General features: G+C 65.9%; 1 protein-coding gene across 1 annotated transcript; it reads left to right on the top strand.

The window, feature by feature from the left end:
- Positions 1-354: 354 nt before the first annotated feature.
- On the top strand, positions 355-25362 carry COL1A1 (collagen type I alpha 1 chain; the record flags this gene model as incomplete). Its single annotated transcript, XM_084301121.1, has 53 exons — positions 355-720; positions 10424-10556; positions 11753-11851; positions 12052-12246; positions 12331-12365; positions 12483-12518; positions 12614-12706; positions 12809-12877; positions 13694-13738; positions 14037-14090; positions 14267-14320; positions 14455-14508; positions 14653-14706; positions 14903-14956; positions 15056-15100; positions 15343-15396; positions 15481-15525; positions 15699-15752; positions 16235-16333; positions 16422-16466; positions 16547-16645; positions 16927-16980; positions 17070-17177; positions 17470-17523; positions 17746-17844; positions 18020-18073; positions 18159-18257; positions 18514-18567; positions 18895-18948; positions 19052-19105; positions 19234-19287; positions 19398-19442; positions 19533-19631; positions 19738-19845; positions 20180-20287; positions 20400-20453; positions 20585-20638; positions 20753-20860; positions 20947-21000; positions 21378-21431; positions 21675-21836; positions 21981-22088; positions 22207-22314; positions 22475-22528; positions 22626-22733; positions 22996-23049; positions 23159-23266; positions 23369-23422; positions 23550-23657; positions 23738-24020; positions 24567-24757; positions 24850-25092; positions 25216-25362. The coding sequence occupies 53 exons, from the start codon at positions 355-357 to the stop codon at positions 25360-25362; spliced, it is 4878 nt and encodes a 1625-aa protein (XP_084157247.1).
- Positions 25363-26196: the final 834 nt, after the last annotated feature.

Below are 26196 nucleotides of genomic sequence, written 5' to 3'. Positions count from 1 at the left end.
CAACCCAGGGGTGGGAGAGGTACCCAGGGATGGGGGAGGTACCCAGGGACAGGAGCACGACCCCAGGATGGGATCACAGCCCCGGGATGGAGCCATGCCCAGGGATGGGCCCATGACTCAGAGGCAGCGCAGGCGTCGCTGCAGCCCCAGCCCTTCTGCTCCCCTCGGCTGCAGCACGGGCTGAGGCTCCCGGGCACCAGCAGCCAAAACATCCCGGGGCGGTGGCTCCCCTCGAAGCCCCCTCCTCACCCCCAGCCCCTCCGGACCCCCGGCGATGCGGGTGCCCCCTGTTTGGGGCTCACCCCACAGCGGGGCCGAGGCGGTTCCTCGAGCGAGCGAGCGCTGGCCAGGCGCATGCCGTGCGCGCCGGAGGGGACGTCACCGGGGCCGGATCCTCGCCCTGCTTCCTCGAAGGAGCCGGCTGCTGCGTGCCAGGGTGACGCTGGCGGCTCGGGGCTGACCTGGTTTCTCTCCTCCAGCCCTTCCTCGCTCGCTCGCATCCCTCTGGCCGGCCTGGCCCCGGTGCAGAGCGCCGAGAGCGCGCCGACGGCTTCCTGTGTGGGCGGAGGAATTTGGCACCCGGCTGCCGGGGATGGTAGCCGGCCGACGCGCAACGCCCGGCCGTGCGGCCCACCCGGCACCCGGCACCGGGACCACGGCTGCAGCACAGCGGAGAGGGGTCCTGGGGCCCCGTCCCCCCATCGGGATGGGGACATCGGAGTGGGGACGGAGGCGGCAGGAGGTGGCCTGCGTGGGGCGTGCGGTGTGCGCAGCCCTGGGCGTGCACGTGTGTGGCACGGGTGTGGGGCTGGTGCTGCCTGGCACGCTCGTGTGCACGCACGGGGGTTGCGTGTGTGTGTGTGTGGCTGCATGGGGGCTGCATGTGCAGGGGTTGCATGCATGGGGTGCACGTGCAAGGCTTGCATGTGCAAGGGTTGCACACATGGGGTTACGTGTGCAGGGGTTGCATGAACATGGTTTGCTCACAGAAGGGGTTGCACGCACAGGGGTTGCACACACAGGGGTTGCATGCACAGCGGTTGCGTGTGCAAGAGTTGCACACACAGGGGCTGCACGTGCAGGGGTTGGATGTGCAAGGACTGCTCGCACAGCGGTTGCGTGTGCAGGGTTTGCGTGTGCAGAGGTTGGATGCTCAGGAGCTGAATGTGGCACTTGACTCCCAGGGAAGCCCCAGCATTTTGCCAGCACCCCGGGAGCTGCTTCTCTCCACTCAGCCCAACTGATCAGAACTTCAACGCCCGATGTGCTCCGTGGCCTGCGGGTGACTGGTTTGGGGTCCAATGGTCTGAAGGGGGGGGCAGGAGGTGCTCAAGCCCCTCGGAGCTATCAGAGAATCCACACTACACCTCCAGAACCAGCAGCAAGGGCTGATCCTGGTGGGGCTGGACCATCCCCGTCCCCGTCCCCATCACCCTCATCCTGGCTGGAGCTGGAGCAGGAGCACGCAGGGAGCTCGGCGAGCACCCAGCCGGCTGCTGGCAGCTCTCCGGGGACGGGAGCCGGAGCCTGCGGCAGCTGGAAGCACCCCGAGGTGCTGCCATGGGCAGGGCTGGGCGACGGGGGGGGGACTGGGGGTGGGTGAATGGGGCCTGGGATGGTGTGGGGGCGATGGGAGGAAGGAGGGATGCGGGGAGGGATGGAGGGAGGGAGGAAGGAAAGAAGGGATGGATAAATAAAGAGGAACGGATAAGAGGTGGGATGCTTGGATGGTTGGATGGAGAGATGATGGGAAAAGGGAGCGATGGGTGCAGGGACACCGCTGGAGAGCGGGGTGGCTGCATCATGGCTGGGGGGGGACACCGAACAGCACCACCAACAAACCCTACAAAAAAATACGCTCAGGTCTCTCCACAAAAACCCTTTATTCCCTCTCTGCCCCCCAAGCCCCATCCCCTCCTGCCTCGGGGACCCTGCCCGTGGGGTGCCCCCAGCAGCGGTGCCGTGCCCCCGACCTCAGGGCGGGCACCCCGGGTGTCCCCATGTGCCCGGGCCTGTGGTGGAACCGTGTCCCCCCCCCCCCCCAGTGCCGTGCCCTCGGGCAGGGGTGGGGGAGGCTCCTCCGGCTCGCCCCGACCTGCCGAGGGGCGGCCGGGGGCCCCGCAGCACCTGCAGAGCTGCGCGGCTCCTCCTGCCCCGTGGGGCCGGGGGCTGCCTCCTGCCCTGCACCGGGACATGGAGCACGGGGCTGGGGAGGGCACGGTGCTGCCCGTGGGGTGGGCACGGTGCTGCCCGTGGGGTATGGGATCCATTCTGCCCGTGGGGTGGGCACGGTGCTGCCCGTGGGGTGTGGGATTGGTGCTGCTCATGGTATGGGCACGGTGCTGCCTGTGGGGTATGGGATCCGTGCTGCCAACTATATGGGCACCGTGCTGCTCGTGAGAGGGGCACGGTGCTGGTATGGGTACGGTGCTGCCCGTGGTATGGGTACGGTGCTGCCCATAGGGTATGGGTACGGTGCTGCCCATGGGGTATGGGTACGGTGCTGCCCACGGTACGGGTACGATGCTGCCCATAGGGTATGGGCATGGCGCTGCTCATGGTGTAGGCACTGCGCTGCCCACGGTATGGTCCCAATGCTGCCCATGGTGCAGCCCCAAAACTGCGCACACTCTGGGCACCGTGCTGCCCATGGCACAGCCCCCGTGCTGCCCCCAGGCTGCCCCAACGCTGCCCATGGCGTGGCCCCCAAACTGCCCATGGAATAGCCCCGGTGCTGCCCAAAATACAGCCCAATGCTGCTCACCCTATAGCCTCTATGCTGCCCCCTGTATAGCCCCCATGCTACCCACAGCACAGCCCCCATACTGCCCACCCTATAGCCTCTATGCTGCCCCCGTATAGCCTTGATCCCGCCCATGGTTTAGCCCCCATACTGCCCACCCTATAGCCCCCATACTGCCCACCCTATAGCCCCCATACTGCTCACCCTATAGCCCTTATACTGCCCACAGTATAATCCAATGCTGCCCATGGTGTAGCCCCCCTGCTGCCCCCTTTATAGCCCCCATACTGCCCCCTTTATAGCCTCCCCCCGCCCCCCGTTACGGCCCCACTGCCGTGCCCACCCCCCCACTCCATGCAGGCGGCTTCAGCCCCCCCAGGCACTGCGGGGGGGGGGGGGGACCCAAACCAGGGTGGTGCTGGTGGGGGGGGGGATGGACCCAGCCCCTTCCCTTACCCCCTTTTTATCTCCCCCCCCCCCCCGCAGCCTCCCCTCCCCCTGCCGACGTGGAGGCTGTGCCGGGGACGTGTCAGTGCGGGGGGGGGGGGGGGGGGGCAAAGAAAGGGGGGGGGCAAGGAAGAGAGGGGCAAGGATGGGGGGCAAAGGTGGGGGGGCAAAGAATGGGGGGGGTATGGAAGGGGGGGCAAAGAATGGGGGCAAAAAAGGAGGGGAGCAAAGTGGGGGGGGGGCAAAAAGAGCATCGACTGTGATTTTTTTTTTTGGGGGGGGGGACGCCCGGGGTGGATGCTGGAGCCCCGTGGGATGTCCCGGTCCCCGTCCCGCGTGGGGACGCAGAGCCCCCCCCCCCCGGCTTTATGGTACCGGGGGGGGGGCTGCAAGAGAGGGGGGGGCTGCAGGAGGAGGGGGGGGCATCCCCCTGCCCCCACCGTGCCTCAGTTTCCCTCTCCCCCTGCACGCGTGTCCTTGGGCAGGGAGGGGGCCGCCGTGATTTATTTTTCTTTTTATTGGGGGGGGGGGGAAACAGGCGGCGAGGAGGGGGGGTGGGGGGGAAGGACTTTTTATGTCTTTGCCCTGTTTTCATCCCTTTGTCGCGTGGCCCCGCCCCCTCCCCCTCAGGCCCCGCCCCCCGTTGAGGCCCCTCCCCCCTCCCCTCCCCCCCCCCCCATTTTTCCAAGGAGCCCCCCCCCCCCCTCGGATTTCCACGATGGCCAAATCCTGCTGCCAAAGCGGCGGCTGGGGACGGGACGTGGCGGGGAGGGGGGGGGGGCACAGGAGGGGTGTGGGGGGGCCCAGGGAGGTGGGGGGACACCGTGGGAATTGGGGACGTGGAAGGGAGGGGGGGGGCTCCCCGAGGAGGGGGGGGGGACGGCGTGGGAATTGGGGACCCCATGGGAGTGGGGGGGGGGGGAGCCCAAGGGGGTGGGGGGGCACTGGGTGAATTGGGGGACCCCATAGGGATGGGGGGGGGCTGTGGGGTCAGGGGGACGTGGAAAGTTTTTTGGGGGGGCCCATGGGGTTAGGGGGGGGGTGCTGTGGGGATGGGGGGACCCCATAGGGCTGGGGGAGACGGAAAGGATGGGGGGGGGGACACCATGGGGACAAAGGGGGGGGGGCAGCAGCCTGAGAGGGAAGAGTTAACCCCCCCCCCCCGTCCATGCTGGTCCCCCAGGCAGGGAACTGGGATGAACTGGGGGGAACGGGGAGGGAAGGCTGGGGCGAAGGTGCTGACGTGGGGCTGGGAGCGGGTGGGAAGCAGCCGGGGGGGGGGGGGGAGGAGGAGGAGGAGGAGGAGGAGGAGGAGGAGGAAGAGCAGAGGCTGGGCTCGGGCATTGCGGAGCTGGAGCAGAGCTGCTGGGGGGGGGAGGCCGGGCTGGGGGGGGACCGGGTGGGGGGCACCAGCCCAGCTCCCCCCTGCCCAGGCCCCAGGCTGAGCCCTGCCTTCCTCGGGGGTGGAGGCGTCCTCCCCCCGCAGCGGGGCCTCCCTCCCACCCCGGCCTCCCAGCCCCACCACGATGGGGCCCCCCCCCAATTTGGGGTCCCCTTGCCCAGGGACCCCCCTGCCCCAGCACCTCCCTGGAGCCCCCAGTTGGGGCTGGAGGGGGGCAGGTGTGGGTTTGGGGTTGTCTTGGGGGGGGGACACCCCCATGGTGTTGTCCTCCCCCACCAAGGGCCACCCACGGTCACCCTCATGTGCCCCCCCCGGCCTCCAGCCGCCCGGCCTCCCACCCACCCAGCCTGCACGGTTGGGGGACCCCAGCCCCAAAATCTGAACCGAATCACTCCAAATTTGAGGAACCACTGAACCCCAACCCCAGCAGCCCCAACCCAAACGCCCAAAACACCAGCAACGCCAACCCCCAGTAACCCCATCCACCAGTAACCCCATCCACCAGTAACCCCAACCCCCATCCACCCCATCCACCAGTAACCCCAACCACCAGTAAACCCAACCACCAGTAAACCCAACCCCCATCCACCCCATCCACCAGTAAACCCAACCACCAGCAACCTCATCCACCAGTAACCCCAATCCCCAGCAACACCAACACCCAGTAACCACACTCAGCAGTAACCCCATCCACCAGTAACCCCAATCTCCAGTAACCCCATCCACCAGTAACCCCAACCCCCAGTCACCCCAACGACACCAACTCAACAACCTCAACCCAACAACCCCAAGCACCAAATACCCCAAAACCCCAACCCAACCACCCCAACCCAGCAACCCCAACCCTATTACCTCAACCCAACAACCCCAACCCAACAACCCCAACCCAATAATCCCATCCCAATTACGCCATCCCAATAACCCCAACCCAATAACCCCAACCCAATAACCCCAACCCAATAACCCCATCCCAATGACCCCATCCCAATTACCCCAACCCAATAACCCCAACCCAATTACCCCATCCCAATGACCCCATCCCAATGACCCCATCCCAATAACCCCATCCCAATTACCCCATCCCAATGACCCCAACCACCCCAAGCCAACCACCCCAACCCACCAGCCCCGACCCACTTTCCCCGACCCGACCCCAAGCTCCAGCCCTTCAGGACGAGCCCTGACCCCCCGCTGCCAGCCCCCCGGTGGGATTTTCTCCATTTACCCCCACCCCATCCCACCAAGCTCCCCCCTCAGCTTCCCACTCCCTTCTTGGGATCGAGCCACCCCAAAACCAGGCGGGCTGGGTGCTGGCTGCGCCCAGCATCCTTTAGAAACTGGGACCATCACCTCCTACTGGGTGAGGCGGGGGGCACCCTACAGCTCTGCCCCCATACAAAATCACAGCCCTGCAATATTCCGGGGGGGAGGGATTTTGGGGTTTGGGGCTTCAGCAGCCCCCGGGGTCCCCCCTTCAAATTGGGGCTGAGGAAGGGTGCGAGGCGGGTGCCGGCAGCCCCACGCCCCGGCCACGTGGCACCGGGGGCCACCGTCCCCAGCCAGGCCCCGGGCGCCCGCCCAGCCCGCGGTGGATGAGGTCACTGGGAGAAATCCCAGCCAGGCTCCGGTGCCGGCCGGCAGCGCGAGGAGCCCTCGCCCTCGTCCCTATTCCCATCCCCATCCCCGTCCCTATTCCCATTCCCATCCCCATCCCCATCCCCATCCCCGTCCCCATCCCCGTCCCCATCCCCGTCCCCATCCCCGTCCCCGTCCCCAGGGGGATGAACCCAGCAGCCCCCGGGGATGCTCTCGCAGGCGGATGAAGGGGGTGGGGACCCCTCCAAAGGGAACTGGGGGGGGTCGTGGGGAGGGGGCAGGATGGGTGCCGGGGGTCCCCCCGTGTTCCTCCCGCCCCCGTGGTCCTGCCTGGATGGGGTTGGGGAGCAGAGCCCCGGCTCCCCGGGGGGGTGCGTGGGGCCACGGCCGGGAGCGGCAAAAAATTCTTCAATGAAATCGAAAAGGAGAAAAAGGAGGGTTGGGAGGGGGGGGGGGGGGGGGGGGGAGAAAAAAAAAGGGAAAAGAAAAATTAAAAAAAAAAAAAGGCGAGAGAGAAGAAAAGAGAACTGGCAACGGAAAATGTTCGGCGTGTACCTCGGCCCTCAGAATTTCCATCCCGGGCTCTGCAAGCTGAGCCGGCGGGGGCCCGGGCTGGGCTGCTGCTGCTCGCCTGGGGGGCTGCGCGGCCCCGCGCTGGGGGTGCCCCCACCCCGGGGGTGCCCTCGCCCTGGGGATGTCCCCACGGGATGCTCCCCGCCTTGGGGTGTTGCCATCCTTGGGATGTTTCCACTTTGGGGTTGCTTCCAGTTTTGGGATGCTCCCCCCTTTGGGATGCTCCCCCTTTTGGGATGCTCCCCCCTTTGGGATGCTCCCCCTTTTGGGATGCTCCCCTCTTGGGATTCTAACCCCTTTGGGATGCTTCCCCTCTTTGGGATGTTCCCCCCTTTGGGATGCTCCCCACTTAGGGTTGCTCCCCCCTTCGTGATGCTCCCACCCTCGGGACGCCCCCATCCCAAATCCCCCCAAATAACCCCAAATCCTCCCCCACCACCCCATGCCACGTCCCACGCTGGGGAGCACAAATCGGGGCCACCTCCCCTTGATCCACAGTCACTGTCCCATCCACCTGCACCCCAAACGAGCTGGGGGTCCCCGGCGGGACACGAGCATCCCATGGCTGCCCCCGCTCCCCTCTCCGGGGCGAGGAGCCGCGTCTCGCTGGCAGCCCGGAGCCCAATTAAGCAATTGCCCTGGCTGCTTTGAACGGGAGCTGGAAATAGCCGGCGCAGTCGCTGCCCGTGATTACGGGGTTTTGCCCTGCCTGCCACAATTGAGGGTGCCGAGGGACCAGGAATAGCCAGGGCGGTGCCAGGCTGCGGGCTGCGGCCGTGCCGGGGAAACTGAGGCAGCCGGACCCCCACCCACCCCGTGCGAGGGGGGAGCCGTGCCACGGTGGGATGCGGGGGAAAGACCCCCCTCCAAGCATCACTTTTTGGGGATTTTTGGGTCCCACAGCGAGAGGCGTGACCCCAAAAGGTCCCACACCTGCGTGCCGCAGCCCCGGGGGACACCCGGTGGCCTCCCCCCGATGGACGGCAGGGACCTGGGGGCACCCAAGGGTGCGGCTGGACGGGGCGGGGAGGGGGCGCGGGATGGGTTAGGGGGGCGGCTGGGTGGGTGGGGGGGGGCGGCGGGGGCCGGGAGCGCTGCAGGGCCGAGGAGAGAGGGGGGGGGAGGAAAGAAAAAAGGGAGTTAATCCGATCCATGTGTCTGCGCTGTCGAGGGGAGTTAACTCACACCAGATGCCTGCGTCTGCTCCAGCTCCTTTCGGCGCAGGCAAACAAACCCCACCGCCCTCCTCCCCGCCAGCGCCCCCGGCCCCATCAGCTGTGTTTTTCGCTAGGTCCTACCCCAAAACGCAGCGCGGACCCTCCGACCCCCCTCCGCCCCCCTGCTGTGTCCCCCCCGCCGCTGGGTGACCCCACGGCCACCGAGGTTTTGGGGGCGGAAAAGTGACTTTCGGGGGCGTCCGCCTCCCTTCGCGCAGACGGCAGCCGCAGGCCCAGTTGGCACCAGTGCAACCAGTCTGGAAAGGGTCGGGGCTGGGGTTGGAGGGAGGGGGCTGCGACCCCTCCCCAGGGCCAGCCCCCGCTCCCTGCTGTCCCCAAGGCGAAGGTCCCAGGCGGGTGCCACCGTCCCGCAGCTGGGAGCCGCAGCAGGCCTCCGCCTGCATCTCCCATCCCGCTTCCTAGGATCCTAATGGCTTTTCCAGGCTTTTATTATTATTATTCTAATTTTTTTTTTTTTCAAAAAGCGGGATTTCTGCCCTTTCCCTCCCCCAGCCCCCCAGCCCCTGCACCAAACCCTGCATTCCTGGGGCGGGCGGCCCGGGGCTGATGAGGTGGCACCGTCCCCCGTCCACCCCCCCCCCCCCCCTTCTCCTCCCCTCCCGCTCTACATGCATATAAAAAACGATGACATTCTTTTCTTTTCTGTCATGCTGCAAAAATTAAAGACACATCTTCAGGCTGGAGCCCGGCCAGGGGTTTTCGAGTCGCCGAGGCATGATTGGAGGAGCCTTCGCCTGCAACGTGTCTCGGATGCATAGATACAGGCTTGAACGCCGGCCAGCTGCTCCGCGCGCGCGCCCGGGTGTGCAGCTCGCGCAGATAACTCCTGCTGCTGGCTTTTTTTTTTTTTTTTTTTCTTTGCATTTAATTGCAGCCTGGAAAAAAAGACCTGGAGAGGTCACCGGCGCAGGGTGGTTTTTTTTTTTTTTTTTTGCTCGCCGGTTCGACGTGTCTCTTCCCCCCCCCCCCCCCCCGCCTCCCCTCCTCTTCCCAGCCCCGCTCGCCTTCGTTGCGCTGTGGAATGATTGTGGAATTGTGGAATTGTGGAATTGTGGAATCGCTTTCGTGCCCCCCCCCTGCAAGAAAAGTCACCGAGGGACTCGCTCGGACGTGGGTGTCCCCAGCGGGTGGCTTGGCTTTGCTTGGCTTTGCAAAACTCAACGGCCCAGCAGCTTGCAAACCCACACCCAAGCACAGGAGGTGGGGGGAATCCCCCCCCAAAAAAACAAAACACCAGCCCCCAGCCCCATTTCCCCTAAAAACACCCCCTGCAAAAAAAAAAAGGGGGGGTGTCCCCCGCCCTGTGCCACATTGCTCGGGGCTCTCGCTCGGGTCTCCTTCCCTCTCTGTCCCGGAGACCCAGGCGGCCGCCACGGCCCTGGTGCAGCCGTATATTTTTTGGCGTGTAATTATAACCTCCCCAAATTGCACGGTGTATTGTGGATTATTGTCAGCGAGCTTTTTCTTTTTCCAACCAACGTGGCTCTTCAAATGTGGAAACAGCCATGGAGGCGTGCCAGAGGGGAGGAAGAAAGGGGAGAGGGAAAGAAAGGAGAGAAAGAATAGGCGAAAAGAAAGTAAAAGATGGAAATAAAGTAAAAAAAAAAAAAAACACCAAGTTTGGGGCGCCCTGCTGAGTTTCTTGGGGGGTCGGTGTTCCCCTGTCCCGCACGGGGCTCATGGCATGGGTGCTGCTGGTGCAGCCTGTGCTGCTCGGCCTGTGGGGCTTGGTGGGCGCTGGGCACTGAGGGTCCTCATGGGGACAGCCCCGGGGTGTGGGTGGGGGGCACGGTGTGGGGGCGCAGCCAGGAGCGGGTGCTTGCACCCCAAATTCCCCACCCCAGCATCCGGCGTCGCGCCGGGACTGCGTGGCACCGGGGTCCCCAAGGCGGCCACCTCGCCGTCCCCACCCTACCCAGCCACATCCTCACCCCATAACTTTGGGACACCCCCAAAACCCCCCCCCAAAAACCCCCCAAAAACCCACCCCAACTCCCCCCAACCCCCTTTCCTTGACACTCCCCATCCCCACATCCCAACCACGCCGGGGTCCCCGTCCCAGCGCCCCGCTTCGGGGTGCCGTGTGTGTGCGTGTGCGGGGAGGGGGGGGGAAAAAAAGGGGGGAGCGCGGGTGCCCCCGACGCGCGGGGCCCCGCTGATTGGCCGAGGGGCCGTCCAAAATTCCCCGTGCGCTCCCGCGCAGGCTGCGATGGGTCCCACCTCTCCCCGCCGCCGCACCGTATATAAGGGGAGGCGAAGCAGTGGGAAAGGCAGTAGGAAGTTTCTGCTGGGGTCTGGATTGGAGCTACAGAGTGAGACCGGCCCTGAATGACCCGAACCTAAGACAAAGAGGCCCAAAGAGTCTACATGTCTAATATTTAGACATGTTCAGCTTTGTGGATTCTCGGTTACTGCTGTTGATAGCAGCGACTGTACTACTCACCCGCGGGCAAGGAGAAGAGGACAGTAAGTAGCCGCGGGGGTCTCGCGCCCTCCACCGCCGGCGGGGGACGGGTGGGCTTCGACGCCTCGGCCTCGGGACGGGGCGAAAAGCGGTGTGCGTCCTGCAAAAAAAAAGTGGAAAAATTAATTTAAAAAGTGGCTGGGGGTAGAAAAGAGAGGGGCTGGGTCGGCAAAAGGAAAGGCGAAGGGACGCGGAGGGGAGCGGGGCGCCCTGGGGTGCCGGGGCGGCCGGCCAAGAGGGAGGGAGAGGAGGGTGGAGAGAGAAGGGGCGGAGGAGACGGGAAAGGGGGGAAAAGAGCGAGGGGGGAGAGCAAGGGGAAGCGGGGAGGCGGGGGGGGGGCCCGGCCGCCGGCTCTGCAAAAGCCATCAGGAAAGAATTAGAAAAGTCTCAGATGATTCATAAGGAAAATGTTTCGGCAGCCCGTAAAGTCGGGGCTGTCTAGACAGCGCTTCGTGGGCTGGGGGGCGCCACGCCGCTGTGTCCCCCCCTCCCCACCGCCAACCCTGCCCCTGCTGGGGACACCTCGGCGGGGCTGGGGGTGCGGGGTGGGCCGGGGGGCACGGCTGGGGTCACCCCCCCAACCCCGCTGGCGTGTCCCCCCCTGCGCCCCGCTGGAGCCTTCGCCTGCCTGCGCCTGCCACCTGCAGGCGTGGGGACACGGGGGACCCTGGGACAGCGCCAGGCCTGGGGCACTGCGGCCGCTGCCCTTTGCGTGTTTCCCGATTTTGTCATTTTTTGGGGTTTTGGGTAGTTTCTTTTTTCTTTTTTTTTTTTTTTTCTTTTTTTTCTTTTTCTTTTGGGTCCTTTTCTCCCCGCGTTTTGCATCGCGTTTTGCAAGGCGCCTTTTGCGTTTGGCAACGTCCATTTTGCAACGCGCCTTTTGCATTTTTGGGTTTTCTTTTTTTTTTTTTTCCTTTACTTTTTTTTTTTTTTTTCTTTTTTTTTTTTTTTGGTGGAGGGGGAGAACGTTTCGCATTTTTCTAAACATTTGCTGCATTTTTACCCTTTCCTCTTGGCCACCGGCGGGGTGGAGCAGGGGGACAGAATCCCCGGGTCGGGGTGACCCCGCATCCCCTCCCCGGCCCCCCCAGCCCCGCTGCGAGGCCGCCCCAAGCCCTGGCACCCCGCCCTGCGCTCCGCAGCCCCCCTCTGCCTGCAGCCTCTGGACGCTGCTCATTCTGGCCTGATCCGGCCCCATCCTGGCTCTGATTTCAGCCCAGATGTGGGGGCCAGCCCTCCAGCCTCGCCTCACCCCCCTCCCTGCTTTGCGCCGAGCCTTTGCGCCCCAGGCATCGCCTGCACGAAGCCCCCCGAGCCCCCCGGTATTTTCCTTGGCCCCCGCGGGCCAGGACGCAGCAACTGGCTGGGGGTTTTGTTTAAATTCCAGAGTAAGTGGGAAGAGTTTATTGTGGCGGTGCTTTTCCTGTGTCACCGAGACGGGCTGATGAGAACCAGATGAAGGGAGCGAAGCTGCAGGAGCGGGAGGCGGAGAGGAGAGAGGGGGGGGGGATCCCGGGGATGGTGGTGGTGGTGGGGAGCGCGGAGCCGTGCCCCTGACGCCCCCGCACCCTTGCCCCCGTTCTCCCAGTCCAGACTGGAAGCTGCGTACAGGATGGGCTCACGTACAACGACAAGGATGTGTGGAAACCCGAGCCCTGCCAGATCTGCGTCTGCGACAGCGGCAACATCCTCTGCGACGAGGTGATCTGCGAGGACACCTCCGACTGCCCCAACGCTGAGATCCCCTTCGGAGAGTGCTGCCCCATCTGTCCCGACACCGACGGTACCGTGTCCCCCCCCAAATCCCCCCGGGGATGGGCGCTGGGTGGGTGCTCAGCCCCTCTAAACGCTCTCCTTTCTCCCGCAGCCTCCCCAGTCTACCCAGAAAGCGCTGGAGTAGAGGTAACCACACTCCCCCCCCCCAAAAAAATATATATATATATAAAAAAATAACCAAATCCTTGATGTTGCCCCATTTTGGGGATGAACCCAACCACCCCTCTCGCCTCTCCCCAACAGGGTCCTAAGGGAGACACCGGTCCCAAAGGAGACAGGGTGGGTACCACCGCCACCAGCACCCCGCTCCCTGGACACCCCCTGCCCGGGGCGCCCCACTGGAGCTCAACCTCTCCTTGTCCCCCCCCCCCCAGGGACTCCCCGGCCCCCCTGGCAGAGATGGCATCCCTGGACAGCCTGGCCTCCCGGGACCCCCAGGCCCTCCAGGACCTCCAGGCCTCGGCGGAGTGAGTATGGGGGGGTCCCCCCAGCCGTGACCCCCCCCCCGTATACTCTAGGGATGCTCGTGCCATGCTCAGCCCCTTTTATTTCTTTCCCCCCCCCCGCAGAACTTCGCTCCTCAAATGTCCTACGGCTACGATGAGAAATCCGGCGGCATGGCTGTGCCCGGCCCCATGGTGAGCACCGGGGTGGCACGCGGCACCCATGGGTGGGGAGGGGTCGTGGGGGGGTGAAACGATGGAGATGGGGAGGGCGGGATGGGGTGGTGGTGCCCAGGGTGCTGCCGAGGGGTGGGGGGCGCGGTGGGGGCAGGGATGGGGATGGGGGGTGATGGGGACTGGGATGGGGTGGGGATGGGGGCAGCAAGAGGTGGTAATGGGGACAGAGGTGAGGGTGGGTGCTGGTGGGGACTGGGATGGGGGGGGGACTTCAATGGGGCAGCAATGGGGACATCAGTGGGGTAGCAATGGGGACATGGATGTTATAGTGGTGGGACAGAGATGGGGCGGTGATGGGGACATCGATGAGGTAGCGATGGGGACATCAATAGGGTGGCTATAGGGCAGGGATGGAGAAATCAGGTGGTTAGCAATGGGACAGGGCTGGAGTGACGATGGGGACATCAAGAGGGTGGCAATGGGGACACCAATATGGCAGCAATGGGGACATCAGTAGGGCAGCAATGGGACAGGGATGGGGTGGTGATGGAGACAGGGGCACTGCTGATGGGGGAAAGAGACGGGTGGCAGTGGGGACAGCACTGGGGTGGCCATGGGACAGGGGCAGGGTGGTGATGGGGACATCAATGGGGCAGCAATGGGGGCATAAATAGGGTAGTGGCAGGGATGGGGAGGTGGTGGGGACAGGAATAGGGTGGTGATGGGGTCAGGGATGGGGTGACAAGAGGGACACCAGTGGGACGGGGATGGGGACGGGGACGGGGACGGGGTGCCTGGCACCCACTCAGCACCTCTTCCCTTTCTCCCTTCCAGGGTCCAGCTGGTCCCCGCGGTCTCCCTGGCCCTCCTGGTGCTCCCGTGAGTATCTCCTCCTCCTCCTCCTCTTCCTCTTCCTCCTCCTCCTCCTCCCTTCCCCTAGCTTCTTTCTGGGACCAGCAGCCCCAGGGCCCCTCCTGGCGTGGGGCCCCATGGTGGCAGGGGGGGGGACGGGGTGGGTGAGGACGCAGCATCCCCGTGGATGTGTCACGATACAAGCCCATATGGGGGGGGGGTGGGGGGTGTCCAACACTGCCGGCGGGTGCTTCAGTCCCATCTTTCTCCTTTTCTAACCCATTTTTCCCCATTTTTTGTTTCCCTTTTCCCCACAAAACCATAGGGTCCTCAAGGTTTCCAAGGTCCCCCCGGCGAACCCGGAGAGCCCGGTGCCTCTGTAAGTCTGGCTGATGTGCTGCAGCAGCACGTCCCCCCCCCCCCCGGGCTGGGGGGGGGCTGAGGCACCCCCGTGTGTGTCTCCCCCCCCCCCAGCATGGCCAGGAGCCACGGGAGGGGGCAGCGGGGTGCCCTGCACCCACAGCACCCTCACCCCCCACCTCACCTCTCTCCTAGGGTCCCATGGGCCCCCGTGGTCCAGCTGGCCCCCCCGGCAAGAACGGCGATGATGTAAGTGGGATGGGGATGGGGTCACCCCCTGATCCCATGGGTTTGGGGTCTGGTGGCACTGCCACCCCCCCCCCCCCCCAGGGCTCGATGCCTGCCCTGGGGACGTGCCACCCACCAGGCGTCCTTCTCTGTAGGGTGAAGCTGGCAAGCCTGGCCGTCCCGGGGAGCGTGGCCCCCCCGGCCCCCAGGTGAGCTGCTCCCCACGGGGAGACCCCAAGCAGGGTGGCAAAGCCGAGGCCATGCCACTTCCCTGGGGACGAGGGCGTGGGGACACCCCCACTGCCCCCACCCCCCCCCAGAGCATCTCGGTCACCCCCATCCTTTTCCCCTAGGGTGCCCGTGGTCTGCCAGGAACCGCCGGCCTGCCGGGCATGAAGGGACACAGAGTGAGTCCTTCCCCCAGCCAGACACCACATTTCGGGAGCTGCGGGTGACCCAAATTTGGGGTGCACCCCGAGGGACCCCAGCCCCGAGGCTGGGGGTGAAGCTGGGGACGGGTGTCCCCGACGGCTTCGCCCCCAAGGGGCTGGGGACGCGGCGAGGTCCCCTCCTCACCCCGCTCTCCCCTCTCCTGCTCCCCAGGGTTTCAGCGGTCTGGATGGTGCCAAGGGTGAGCCTGGTCCTGCTGGCCCCAAGGTGAGGAGGCCGAAGAGGCCCAGCCCTGGTCGGGGTCTCACTTCTCCCTTTTTTTTTTTGACGCAGAAAACCCATTTTTACGCCTTTTTATTTTCCTAGGGCGAGCCTGGCAGCCCCGGTGAGAATGGTGCTCCTGGGCAGATGGTGAGTGCTGGCTGGGAAATACCGGGGGGGTGGGGGGGGCACACACAGAGCCTCCACCAGCAAAAGAGGCCGGGGTGGGGGGCACGGCGCATCCCCAGGGATGCAGAGCCAGGGATATTTGGGGTGGGGGGCTTCCCCTCGCTGCGGGCAAGGGAGGGCGCACGGAGAGGTTACGGGAGGGGAAAGCGGCTGCGAGATAAAGAGATAAAGAGATAAAAACGTCTCCTTTTTGTCCCCCCCAGGGTCCTCGAGGGCTTCCCGGCGAGAGAGGCCGCCCCGGTCCCTCCGGCCCCGCTGTGAGTACGCGCTCGGGGCAGGGCTGAGCCCCCCTCCTGCCCTCCTGCTGGTGGGCAACGCTCAGGGCTGCCTCTGTCCCGCAGGGTGCTCGCGGTAACGACGGTGCTCCCGGTGCTGCTGGTCCTCCCGTGAGTAACCCCGATCCCCCCCCGACCCCGAGAACCCCCGTGAAGGGGTCCCGTGTGGGAGATCTCCTCCTAAATCTGCTCTCGGGGAATCCTGGCCGGGCTCCAGGGCTCTGGAAAAGCCCGATGCGAGGGGTGTGATGGCTTCTGATGTGTGCCCCCTTTCTCCTACCTAGGGTCCAACTGGTCCCGCCGGCCCCCCCGGCTTCCCCGGTGCTGCTGGTGCTAAGGTAGGACCTACACACGATCCTAGAGGTGGGGCCCCCAGCTCCTGGCTGGGAGATGCTGGGGGAAATGGGGCAGGGAAATGGGGGAGTGAGCGTCGAGAGGGCTTCACGTGGCCCGAGTGGTGCCCAGAGGTGGCCAGGGCCAAGGGGGATGGTGCCAAGGGGGTGGGTGCCAAGGGGGCCGGTGCCAAAGTGGCCAATGTTGAGGTGGCCCGTGCCAAGGTGGCCAAAGCCAAGGTGGCCAAAGCCAAGGTGGCCCATCCCGAGGTGGCCAACGCCAACGTGTCCGGTGCCGAGGTGGCTGCTCTTCCCATCAGCAGCACAGAGGTGGCACCTTGCCCCATCTCCGGTGCCTCTCCAGGCTGCAGGGTGTTGCCTTCGTGGGAAACTAGGCCAAGGATGGAGAAGAAAATCAATCGTCTGCTTCTGGGTTTTCATAGCAGCCCCCGCACTCACGGCTCTTCCTCTCTCCTCTTCCTCCCCAGGGTGAAACCGGTCCCCAAGGTGCTCGTGGCAGCGAAGGTCCTCAGGGTGCTCGTGGTGAGCCCGGTCCCCCCGGCCCCGCTGGCGCTGCTGGTCCTGCTGTAAGTGGCCCCCGACGGCGCCCTGCCCTTCGGCCTCACGCCCTCCTGGTCCCGGCGTAACCCTCCTCTTCCTCTTTCTCTCCGGCAGGGCAACCCCGGTGCTGACGGTCAACCTGGTGCCAAGGGTGCAACCGTGAGTGTCCCCCCCCTGCCTCGCCGCCTGGCTCGGGGACCTCCCTGCAGCGCCCTCACCACCTCTTCTGCCTCTCCTAGGGTGCCCCCGGCATCGCTGGCGCTCCCGGCTTCCCCGGTGCCCGCGGTCCCTCCGGACCCCAGGGTCCCAGCGGTGCCCCCGGTCCCAAGGGTAACAGCGTGAGTATCCCCCGCTGCCTCCGTCCACTTCTGCCCCTCACCAGGAGCTCGGCCCTTTGCTCTGGGGCTGGATCCTCGTCCCTTTGCTCCCGGGGGACGGCTCCAGGGCTGGATCCATCCTTGGGCTCCTGTCCCACCTCCTCTGCCCTGCTGGCAGCCCCCTGGGAGGCACCGAGCATCTCTCCCCCCGCAGAGGGTCGGGGCAGGATCGGGCTCACGGTTCCCTTTGCTCATCCACCCGGTGCTGAGCATCTTTCTTTCCTTTTTCCTTCCACCTCCAGGGCGAACCCGGTGCCCCAGGCAACAAGGGAGACACCGGTGCCAAAGGCGAACCCGTAAGTGCCCCCCCCGGCAGCGCCAGGACTCGGCGCCTCCCCCGCTGGCTGCACCCTGCAGGCTCTCACCCCTCTGCCTCCTTCCCCAGGGTCCTGCTGGTGTCCAGGGCCCCCCCGGCCCCGCTGGTGAGGAAGGCAAGAGAGGAGCCCGTGGTGAGCCCGGCCCCGCTGGGCTTCCCGGTCCTGCTGGCGAAAGAGTGAGTGGGAGCCATCCCCGGCGTGTCCCCATCGTGTCCCCGTCCCCATACTCATCCTCCCCCCGTCTCTGCACACCCCATCCAGTGTCTGAGCCTGGGGGGCTCTCTCTGGGGGTCTGGTGCTGTCCCCAGTGGCACCCAACCCACTCTGAGACCCCCCCAAAACCCCTGGTGGAGCGTCTCACGAGCCACCAGGGCTGCTCCCTGCAGGCTCAGCCCCACATCGCCACCCCCTTCCCCGAGCCCCCTGCACCCCCCACATCCACCCTGACCCCTCTCCCGTCCCTCGCAGGGTGCTCCCGGCAGCCGTGGCTTCCCTGGTGCTGACGGCATCGCTGGTCCCAAGGTAGGTGCCCCCCCCTCTCCTTCCTGCACAGGGCACGGTGCCGTGCCCCCAACAGGGCTGCGGGGGACGTGGTGCACTTGTCACCCCCCCCCATACCCCCCAGTTGGGGTCAGGCGGTGCCGAAGCCGCTGCTGTGCCACCACCTCGCCCCGTGGCACGGCTCCTGCCCCCGTCCCCGCTGACGCCCTGCAGCCGGGCTCACTGCTGTCCCTTTCCCTCCAGGGTCCCCCCGGCGAGCGCGGCTCCCCCGGCCCTGTCGGCCCCAAGGGCTCTCCCGGTGAAGCTGGCCGCCCCGGTGAACCCGGTCTCCCCGGTGCCAAGGTGAGCGTGGCAGGGGCACGGCGTGGAGGGGCTGGGGACAGCCTGGTGGCCCCCTTCCAAGGGTCACCGGGCTATGAAGGAGGTCGCTCTCCGTGCCGCTCGCTCGCTGGAGCATCTCCCACGGCCAGCAGCGCCCCGGTGCCTGATGTCCTAACCCCCCCTTGCTCTTTTCTAGGGTCTGACTGGGAGCCCTGGCAGCCCCGGTCCCGATGGCAAGACTGGTCCCCCCGTAAGTAGCACCCACCACCCGCCCCGCTCCCCCCTTGGCTCCCCGTGCCCTTTGCTAACGGGGTCTTTGCTCCCCCCCACCTTAGGGTCCCGCTGGTCAAGACGGCCGCCCCGGCCCCCCAGGCCCACCCGGAGCCAGAGGCCAAGCCGGCGTGATGGGTTTCCCTGGTCCCAAAGGTGCTGCGGTGAGTACAAACGGGAGCTGCGTCCCTCGTGGGGCTGCTCGAGCCCGGGGTGCCTGCCCCATGGACACTGGGGTGCTCCACGAGGGCTCCCCACCCGGGAGGGCTGCGGGTGGGCACGAGGAGCAGGCACCCAGCGAGGGGTGGCTCAGGGGACACTCCCCCCGGTCCCCATGGGGTTTGTGCAGCCCGCAGGCTTGGTCCCGTGGGTGCTGTGGTCCCGGCGTGGGTCTCATCCCGCTCTCTCTTTTGCTTTTAGGGTGAGCCTGGCAAACCCGGTGAGAGAGGTGCTCCCGGCCCCCCTGGCGCTGTTGTGAGTATCCCCGAGGGGCTGGGGGTGTGTGGGGCTGGGGTCCTGTGGGGCTGGGGACGGCTCCAAGGGGGGAACCTGCCACACTGAGCTGTGGTGGCCAGGACTCAGGGCTGGCGGCTGCCAGCGCCCCTGGAGCGGGGACAGCGGGGAGGTGACGTGGCCGCGGGCAGCTCGCCGCCGCTCCTCTGCTCCTTGGAAGGATGCTACGGCCAAATCCAGCTCCAAACATCGCTCGGGGTGCAGAGCCCCGGCGGGTTCACCTCTCTAAAATCACCTGGAGGTGGCGGGCGAGCTCTGAGCACCCTCTTTCTCCCCTCCCCTCTGCAGGGTGCTGCTGGCAAAGACGGTGAAGCTGGTGCCCAAGGTCCCCCCGGCCCTACTGTGAGTACCGTGGCGCCCGATGCCACCCAGCGCCGGGCTCGGCTGCTGGAGCAGGAGCTCTGGAGCCCCCCACCCGGCCTCACGCTTCTCCCCTCTCCCCCAGGGTCCCGCTGGAGAAAGAGGTGAACAAGGTCCTGCTGGTGCCCCCGGCTTCCAGGTGAGGGGGGTCCCCTCTCCCTGCAAGGGGACGAACGCCGCGTGGCGGTGGCAGTGCCACCTCCCTCCCTCGGTGGCTCACCTCGCCACGTCTCACCTCCTCCTCCTCTTCTTCCTCTTCCTCCGCAGGGTCTGCCAGGCCCCGCTGGCCCCCCTGGTGAGGCTGGCAAGCCCGGTGAGCAGGTGAGTGCGGGCAACACCATGCCCCCCCCCCCCCATTCCCCCTGTCCCCAGGGCCACCTTGCGTGTCCCCATCCCCGCGCTAACTCCTGCAACCTCTGCCTCCATCACAGGGTGTCCCCGGAGATGCTGGTGCCCCCGGTCCTGCTGGTGCCAGAGTAAGTTGACCCCCCGCTCATCCCCGAGATGGGTTTTGGCCCCCCAGTGCCCCGCTGATGTGCTCAGCTCCTTTGCTTCCCCTCCTGCAGGGCGAGAGAGGTTTCCCTGGTGAACGCGGTGTCCAAGGCCCCCCTGGTCCCCAGGGTCCTCGTGGTGCTAATGGTGCTCCCGGTAACGATGGTGCTAAGGTAGGTGCGAAGTCTCTGCCCTCCAGGACATCTCCAGGAAGGAATTTTCTCCACCAAAGCGGCGCTGATTGCTCGCTAATTCCTCTTTTCCATCTCTCTTGCCCAGGGTGATGCTGGTGCTCCCGGTGCCCCCGGAAACCAAGGGCCCCCCGGTCTGCAGGGGATGCCCGGAGAACGTGGTGCTGCCGGCCTGCCAGGCGCCAAGGGTGACAGAGTACGTGTCCCCGAGATCCCGACGTGTCCCCTCCGTCCTCTGCTCGCAGCCCTGGCCCCTCCTGCAGCCGCTCGCCCCCCCACCTGCTGGGGCTCCCCTGAGCCACAGGGATGGGATGCTCGGGGACGCTCGTGTCCCTTGGGGACAGCCCCTTGCTGCGAGCTGGGAGCTGAGCCCTGCTCTTCTGCATGGCCAAGGAGGAGGAGGAGGATGGGCTCAGCCCCTCTGGGGATGATGAAGACCCTGGGGTGCAGAGCAGTGGGGTGCAGAGCAGTGGGGTGCCCCCCCCGTGTTGGAGCTCCGCAGGTAACCCCGCTGTGTTTTCTCCTCCCAGGGCGACCCCGGTCCCAAAGGTGCTGATGGCGCTCCTGGCAAAGACGGTCTCCGAGGCTTGACTGGCCCCATTGGCCCCCCCGGCCCCGCTGGTGCTCCTGGTGACAAGGTAGGGACGTCCCTTGGCCGGACCCTGTGCCGGGGAGGTGGCCCCACGCCCCCCGTGCCACCTCCTCGCCACGGCTCTAACCTCGGGGTCTTTCCTCGTGTCCCCCTGCCAGGGTGAAGCCGGTCCCCCCGGTCCTGCTGGTCCCACTGGTGCCCGTGGTGCTCCCGTAAGTGTCCCGGCACCCCGAGGGCTGGCCTGCCATCAAGTGGCCACCCCTTGCCATCAAGTGGCCACCCCTTGCCGGCGGTGGCCGTCCCCTGCCCGGCGTGACGCCCGCTCTTTTGCCTTCTCCCCTAGGGTGACCGCGGCGAGCCCGGCCCCCCCGGTCCTGCTGGATTTGCTGGCCCTCCCGTAAGTGCTTCTCCCTCCCCCGTGGGCCTGATCCTGCACCACCACCACCGCCGTGAGGGGGGATGAAGCTGTGCCCCCCCCCCCCCCTGCTCACCGCGCCACGCTCTCCCGCAGGGTGCCGACGGCCAGCCTGGTGCTAAAGGCGAAACTGGCGATGCTGGAGCCAAGGGTGACGCCGGCCCCCCCGGCCCCGCTGGCCCCACTGGTGCTCCTGGCCCTGCTGTAAGTCGTGCCCCCCCCCCGCCCCACGTCCCCCTTGGATCCGGCCCCTCTGTGTGGCTCACCCTCCTCTTCCTCCTCTTCCTCAGGGTGCTGTTGGTGCTCCCGGTCCCAAAGGTGCTCGCGGTAGCGCTGGACCCCCTGTAAGTACCAGCCTGGCTCTTGTATGGGGGGGGGGGGACGGGGCTGTGCAGCCCCCGGGGGATGGGTTTGGGTGCGTGCACCCATGGGTGGCTCGGCCCTCCCTGCCTCTTGCTCCCCAAAATGTGTGTGAGCACCCCAAAGCCCTTTGGGAGGACGGTGCCTGGAGAAGGGGGAGTTCATCTTATAGGGGATGGAACAGATGGAAAAATGGGGGGGGGTACACTCACCCCCCTAAACCTGCAGCTGCTCCCCACCCCCAGGGATGAGCGCTCTCCTCCTGGCCACCGGCCCCGGGGCTCCCCGTGGTGGCCCTCAGCCAGGGGACGGTCCCCTGGCCCCGGACCCCGTGCCTGACTCCAGCTTCTCCCCCTTGCAGGGTGCTACTGGTTTCCCTGGTGCTGCTGGAAGAGTTGGACCCCCCGGCCCCTCTGTGAGTACCGTGTCCCCCCCCCGAAGGGGTGAGACGTGTGGCAGGAGGGGGGGGGTTGGGACAGGAGGGTGCTGGCACCGTGGGGATGCCGGGCACGGGTCCAGCCGGCTCCACGCGGCCGCCTTGGCCCACTTGGCACCGGGACGCCCCTGGCCGCCCTTCAGCCAGCGGTGACGGCGAGGGGGGGGGCCCTGAGCTGAGGCATCAGCCTGACGGCATCACCCCCCCCCCACTCCTACCCAGGGTAACATCGGCCTCCCCGGCCCCCCCGGCCCCAGCGGCAAGGAAGGTGGCAAAGGACCCCGCGGTGAGACCGGCCCCGCTGGCCGCCCCGGCGAGCCCGGACCTGCCGGCCCCCCCGGACCCCCTGGTGAAAAAGGCTCCCCCGGCGCTGACGGCCCCATTGTAAGTCACCCCCCGAGCCCAAGTGATGTGACACCTTCACGGATACCAGGCAGCGTCACACCCGACGTACCTCGGTTGTCCCCTCCATGGGGAGGGAGGTGACGGCCGCTGCCACCCCCCTGAGGTGCTGTTCACCCCCCCCAGGGCGCTCCTGGCACCCCCGGACCCCAAGGTATCGCTGGCCAACGCGGTGTCGTCGGCCTCCCCGGACAGAGAGGCGAGAGAGGTTTCCCTGGGCTGCCCGGCCCCTCTGTGAGTACCCCCCCGCGGGACCCCCACCCCGGTCCCCAGCTCACCGGTGCGGCCCCCCCCGAGGCTGGGGGATGCTCCCCGGTGTCCGACGCATCCCCGCGTGCTCTCCCCTCTGTAGGGTGAACCCGGCAAGCAAGGTCCCTCTGGTTCTCCTGGCGAGCGCGGTCCTCCCGGCCCCATGGGCCCCCCCGGCCTGGCTGGCCCCCCTGGCGAAGCTGGACGTGAGGTGAGCATCGGTGTGGTGCCGGGGGGTAAAGGAGGGGGGGCGTGGGTTTGCTGCGCTGAGCACGTGCCGGCTCGTGGCACCCATGGGTGCTGGGGTCAACGCCGGTGCCACCCAGGACCTCGTTAGCGCGCCCTAACGAGGGGTCTCTGCTCTCCCACAGGGTGCTCCCGGTGCCGAAGGTGCCCCCGGTCGCGATGGTGCTGCTGGTCCCAAGGTGAGTGCCCACGGCTGGGGTGCTGGGACGGGGCGCTGGGGCTGCGCTCGCCCGTGCTGAGCTCTCATCTTCCTCCTCTTCCTCCTCCTCCTCGCAGGGTGACCGTGGTGAGACCGGCCCCGCTGGCCCCCCTGGTGCTCCCGGTGCCCCCGGCGCCCCCGGCCCCGTCGGTCCTGCTGGCAAGAACGGAGATCGCGGTGAGACCGTAAGTGATGCTCGGCCCAAGGAGACCCCCACCCACCTTCCCCACCCCCACGGTGCTCCAGGATCCGTCCTCTCCATCCCGTTACGGAGCAAGGGCTCCTCCTGCGAGGCCACAGTGGGGCAGAATCCGGCCCTGGGCTCGGCTCCCACCGCTAGAGGGAGATTCCCAGCCCGGGAAGGGATCGTGGGCGCCCTGCTCGGGGTGATGCTCCACCACCAAAAGTGGGGAACGCTCTGACCCGTCCCCTTCTCTCCCGTCCCAGGGCCCCGCTGGTCCCGCTGGCCCCCCTGGTCCCGCTGGTGCTCGTGGTCCTGCTGTAAGTTGGTGTCCCCCCTGCGTCCTCCTTCGTGCTTCTGCATCCCCTTGGATGCGGGGGCAGTGGCTGGCCTGGCCCCCGCTCAGCCCCTCTCCTCCTCCTCCGACAGGGTCCCCAAGGTCCCCGTGGTGACAAAGGTGAAACCGGCGAGCAGGGTGACAGAGGCATGAAGGGTCACCGAGGCTTCTCCGGTCTCCAGGGCCCACCTGGTCCTCCTGTAAGTACCACGGGGTGACGGTGGCCATGGGTGGTGCTGCCCCACGTCCCGGAGCAGAGCGAGGTGCCACCGGGCCCTTTTCTCCTCTCTCGCTTTGCACAGGGCGCTCCTGGTGAACAAGGTCCTTCTGGTGCTTCTGGTCCCGCTGGTCCACGAGTAAGTCCCCTCCTGAGCCACGACCCCCAGCCAGGGTTGGGGCATCCTCCCGGGGGCTGCCCGGGGACACGGTCCCCGATGTGATACTGGGGACACCTCCGTGCTCACGGCCTCTTTGCTCCCGTAGGGTCCTCCTGGCTCTGCTGGTGCCGCCGGCAAAGACGGTCTCAACGGGCTGCCCGGCCCCATCGGTCCCCCCGGCCCCCGCGGTCGCACCGGCGACGTCGGCCCTGTTGTACGTATCCACCCTGCTGCTGCTCGCCCGGAGCCTCCTGCCTTCGTCTGGTGCTCACCATCCTCCTCCTCCTCCCGCAGGGTCCCCCCGGCCCACCTGGCCCCCCAGGTCCTCCCGGCCCCCCCAGCGGTGGCTTCGACTTCAGCTTCCTGCCCCAGCCCCCCCAGGAGAAGGCCCACGACGGCGGGCGCTACTACCGAGCCGACGACGCCAACGTGATGCGCGACCGCGACCTGGAGGTGGACACCACCCTCAAGAGCCTGAGCCAGCAGATCGAGAACATCCGCAGCCCCGAGGGCACCCGCAAGAACCCAGCCCGGACCTGCCGCGACCTCAAGATGTGCCACGGCGACTGGAAGAGCGGTCAGTGTCCCTCGTCACCCTACGGTCATCTCACCGCTGTCCTTCCTACCTGCTCCTCACCTCCGTCCTTCATCTCTTGTGGCTGCTCTCACCTTCATCTCTCATGGGTCATCCTCACCTTCCTCACCTCCACCTCACCTCCACCCCTCTGATCTGCTCCTCACCTCCATCCCCTGTGCCCTCTACCTGCTCCTCTCCATCCCCTACACCCTCTACCTCCTCATCTCCATCCCTTGCACCCTCTCCCTGTTCCCCTCCATCCCTTGCACCCTCTCCCTGCTCCTCACCTCCATTCCCTGCACCCTCTCCCAGTTCCCCTCCATCCCCTACACCCTCTCCCTGCTCCCCTCCATCCCTTGCACCCTCTCCCAGTTCCCCTCCACCCCCTGCGCCCTCCACCTCTCCATCCTCCACCTCTCCAGGCTGCTCCTTGCCTCCATCCCCAGCCCCTCACCTCCATTCCTCGCCTCCATCCTTCCACCTACTCTCCATCCCGCTCCCCCCTTACCCTCCCTCGCCCCCCCTGACCCCGTCCCTTCCCCGCAGGCGAGTACTGGATCGACCCCAACCAAGGCTGCAACCTGGACGCCATCAAGGTCTACTGCAACATGGAGACGGGCGAGACCTGCGTCTACCCCACCCAGGCCACCATCGCCCAGAAGAACTGGTACCTCAGCAAGAACCCCAAGGAGAAGAAGCACGTCTGGTTCGGCGAGACGATGAGCGACGGCTTCCAGGTGAGATGGGGGGCGCCGGGGGGGGACACACGGACACAAAAATGGGGTGGGGACGATGAGCACGGCGGTGCCTAACGCCTCTTCCCCGGCAGTTCGAGTACGGCGGCGAGGGCTCCAACCCGGCCGACGTGGCCATCCAGCTGACCTTCCTCCGCCTGATGTCCACCGAGGCTGCCCAGAACATCACCTACCACTGCAAGAACAGCGTCGCCTACATGGACCAGGACACGGGCAACCTGAAGAAGGCCCTGCTCCTCCAGGGCGCCAACGAAATCGAGATCAGGGCCGAGGGCAACAGCCGCTTCACCTACGGCGTCACCGAGGACGGCTGCACGGTGAGCACGGACGGGGGATTTGGGGAGGAGTTAGGGGGGATTCGTAGGGGTTTCGGGGGGATTCGGGGAGATTTGAGGGGGATTCGGGGGGATTTGGGGGTCCTGACTGCCCCCTTTGTGCAGAGTCACACCGGCGCCTGGGGCAAGACAGTCATCGAGTACAAGACGACAAAGACGTCCCGCCTGCCCATCATCGACTTGGCCCCCATGGACGTTGGAGCTCCGGACCAGGAATTCGGCATCGACATCGGCCCCGTCTGCTTCTTGTAAACCGGACCCCCCCCCCCACGCGTAACAGGAGAGAGTAATAATAATAATAATAATAATAAAAAAAAAAAAAAACAGCCAAAAAAGGAGAAAATTTCACATGGACTTGAATTCGTGTCGGTTTCTATTCCAGCGTCTCTAAAATTATTTGCGTTTCCATAAAAAAAAAAAAAAAAGCTAAAAAAAAAAATCAAAAAAAGCATTAAACCTAAAAAAAAAAAAAATAAAAAAAAAATAAATGACTTTTCAAACAAAATAACCAGGAAGTGGGTTCGCTTGCTTGCCCTCCTCTCCTCCTCCTCCTCCTCCTCGGCGTCGGTCTGCCCTAAGCCCCGCGGACGGCACCGCTCGGGCTCCCCGACAGCGCCGAGCCCGCGATGCTCACACCCCACGGGGCCGCCCGCGCCGAGCCCCGGAGCCGGGGAGCACCCGAACGCAAACTCGGGCCGACCTTTCTCCACTGGGCTCTTTGCTACTTGCATTTCATTTTTTTTTTTCTCCTTTTTTCTTTTTTTTTTTGTTCCTGAAAGGAAGCCGTTTAACTCTCGGTTATAATCTGCTTCTTGTCGATGTTGTTTTTTTTTTTTCCCCTCTCTCTTCCCCCCTCCTTGTTGTTGTTTTTTTTCTTTTTTTTTTCTTTTTTTTTTTCTTTTGTTCAGGCAGCAAAAATAACACAACCCCGAGCAACCCGCGGGGACCTGGGAGCCCGGAGCCGCCACCACCCCGCTTTTTGCAGCCGAGCCCCGGTTCCGCAGGGGGGAGCTCCCCGAGTCCACCCCGACAGCCAAAGCCCTGGAGCGGAGCAAACCGGACCCATCAGTGCATATTCTCCTTTTC

This window comes from Netta rufina (assembly GCF_964035555.1).
Source record: "Netta rufina genome assembly, chromosome: 24".
In the NCBI taxonomy this organism is placed as follows: Eukaryota; Metazoa; Chordata; class Aves; order Anseriformes; family Anatidae; genus Netta; species Netta rufina.
Note: the sequence above shows the minus strand (reverse complement) of the source record. Positions and strands in the feature narration are given on the sequence as shown.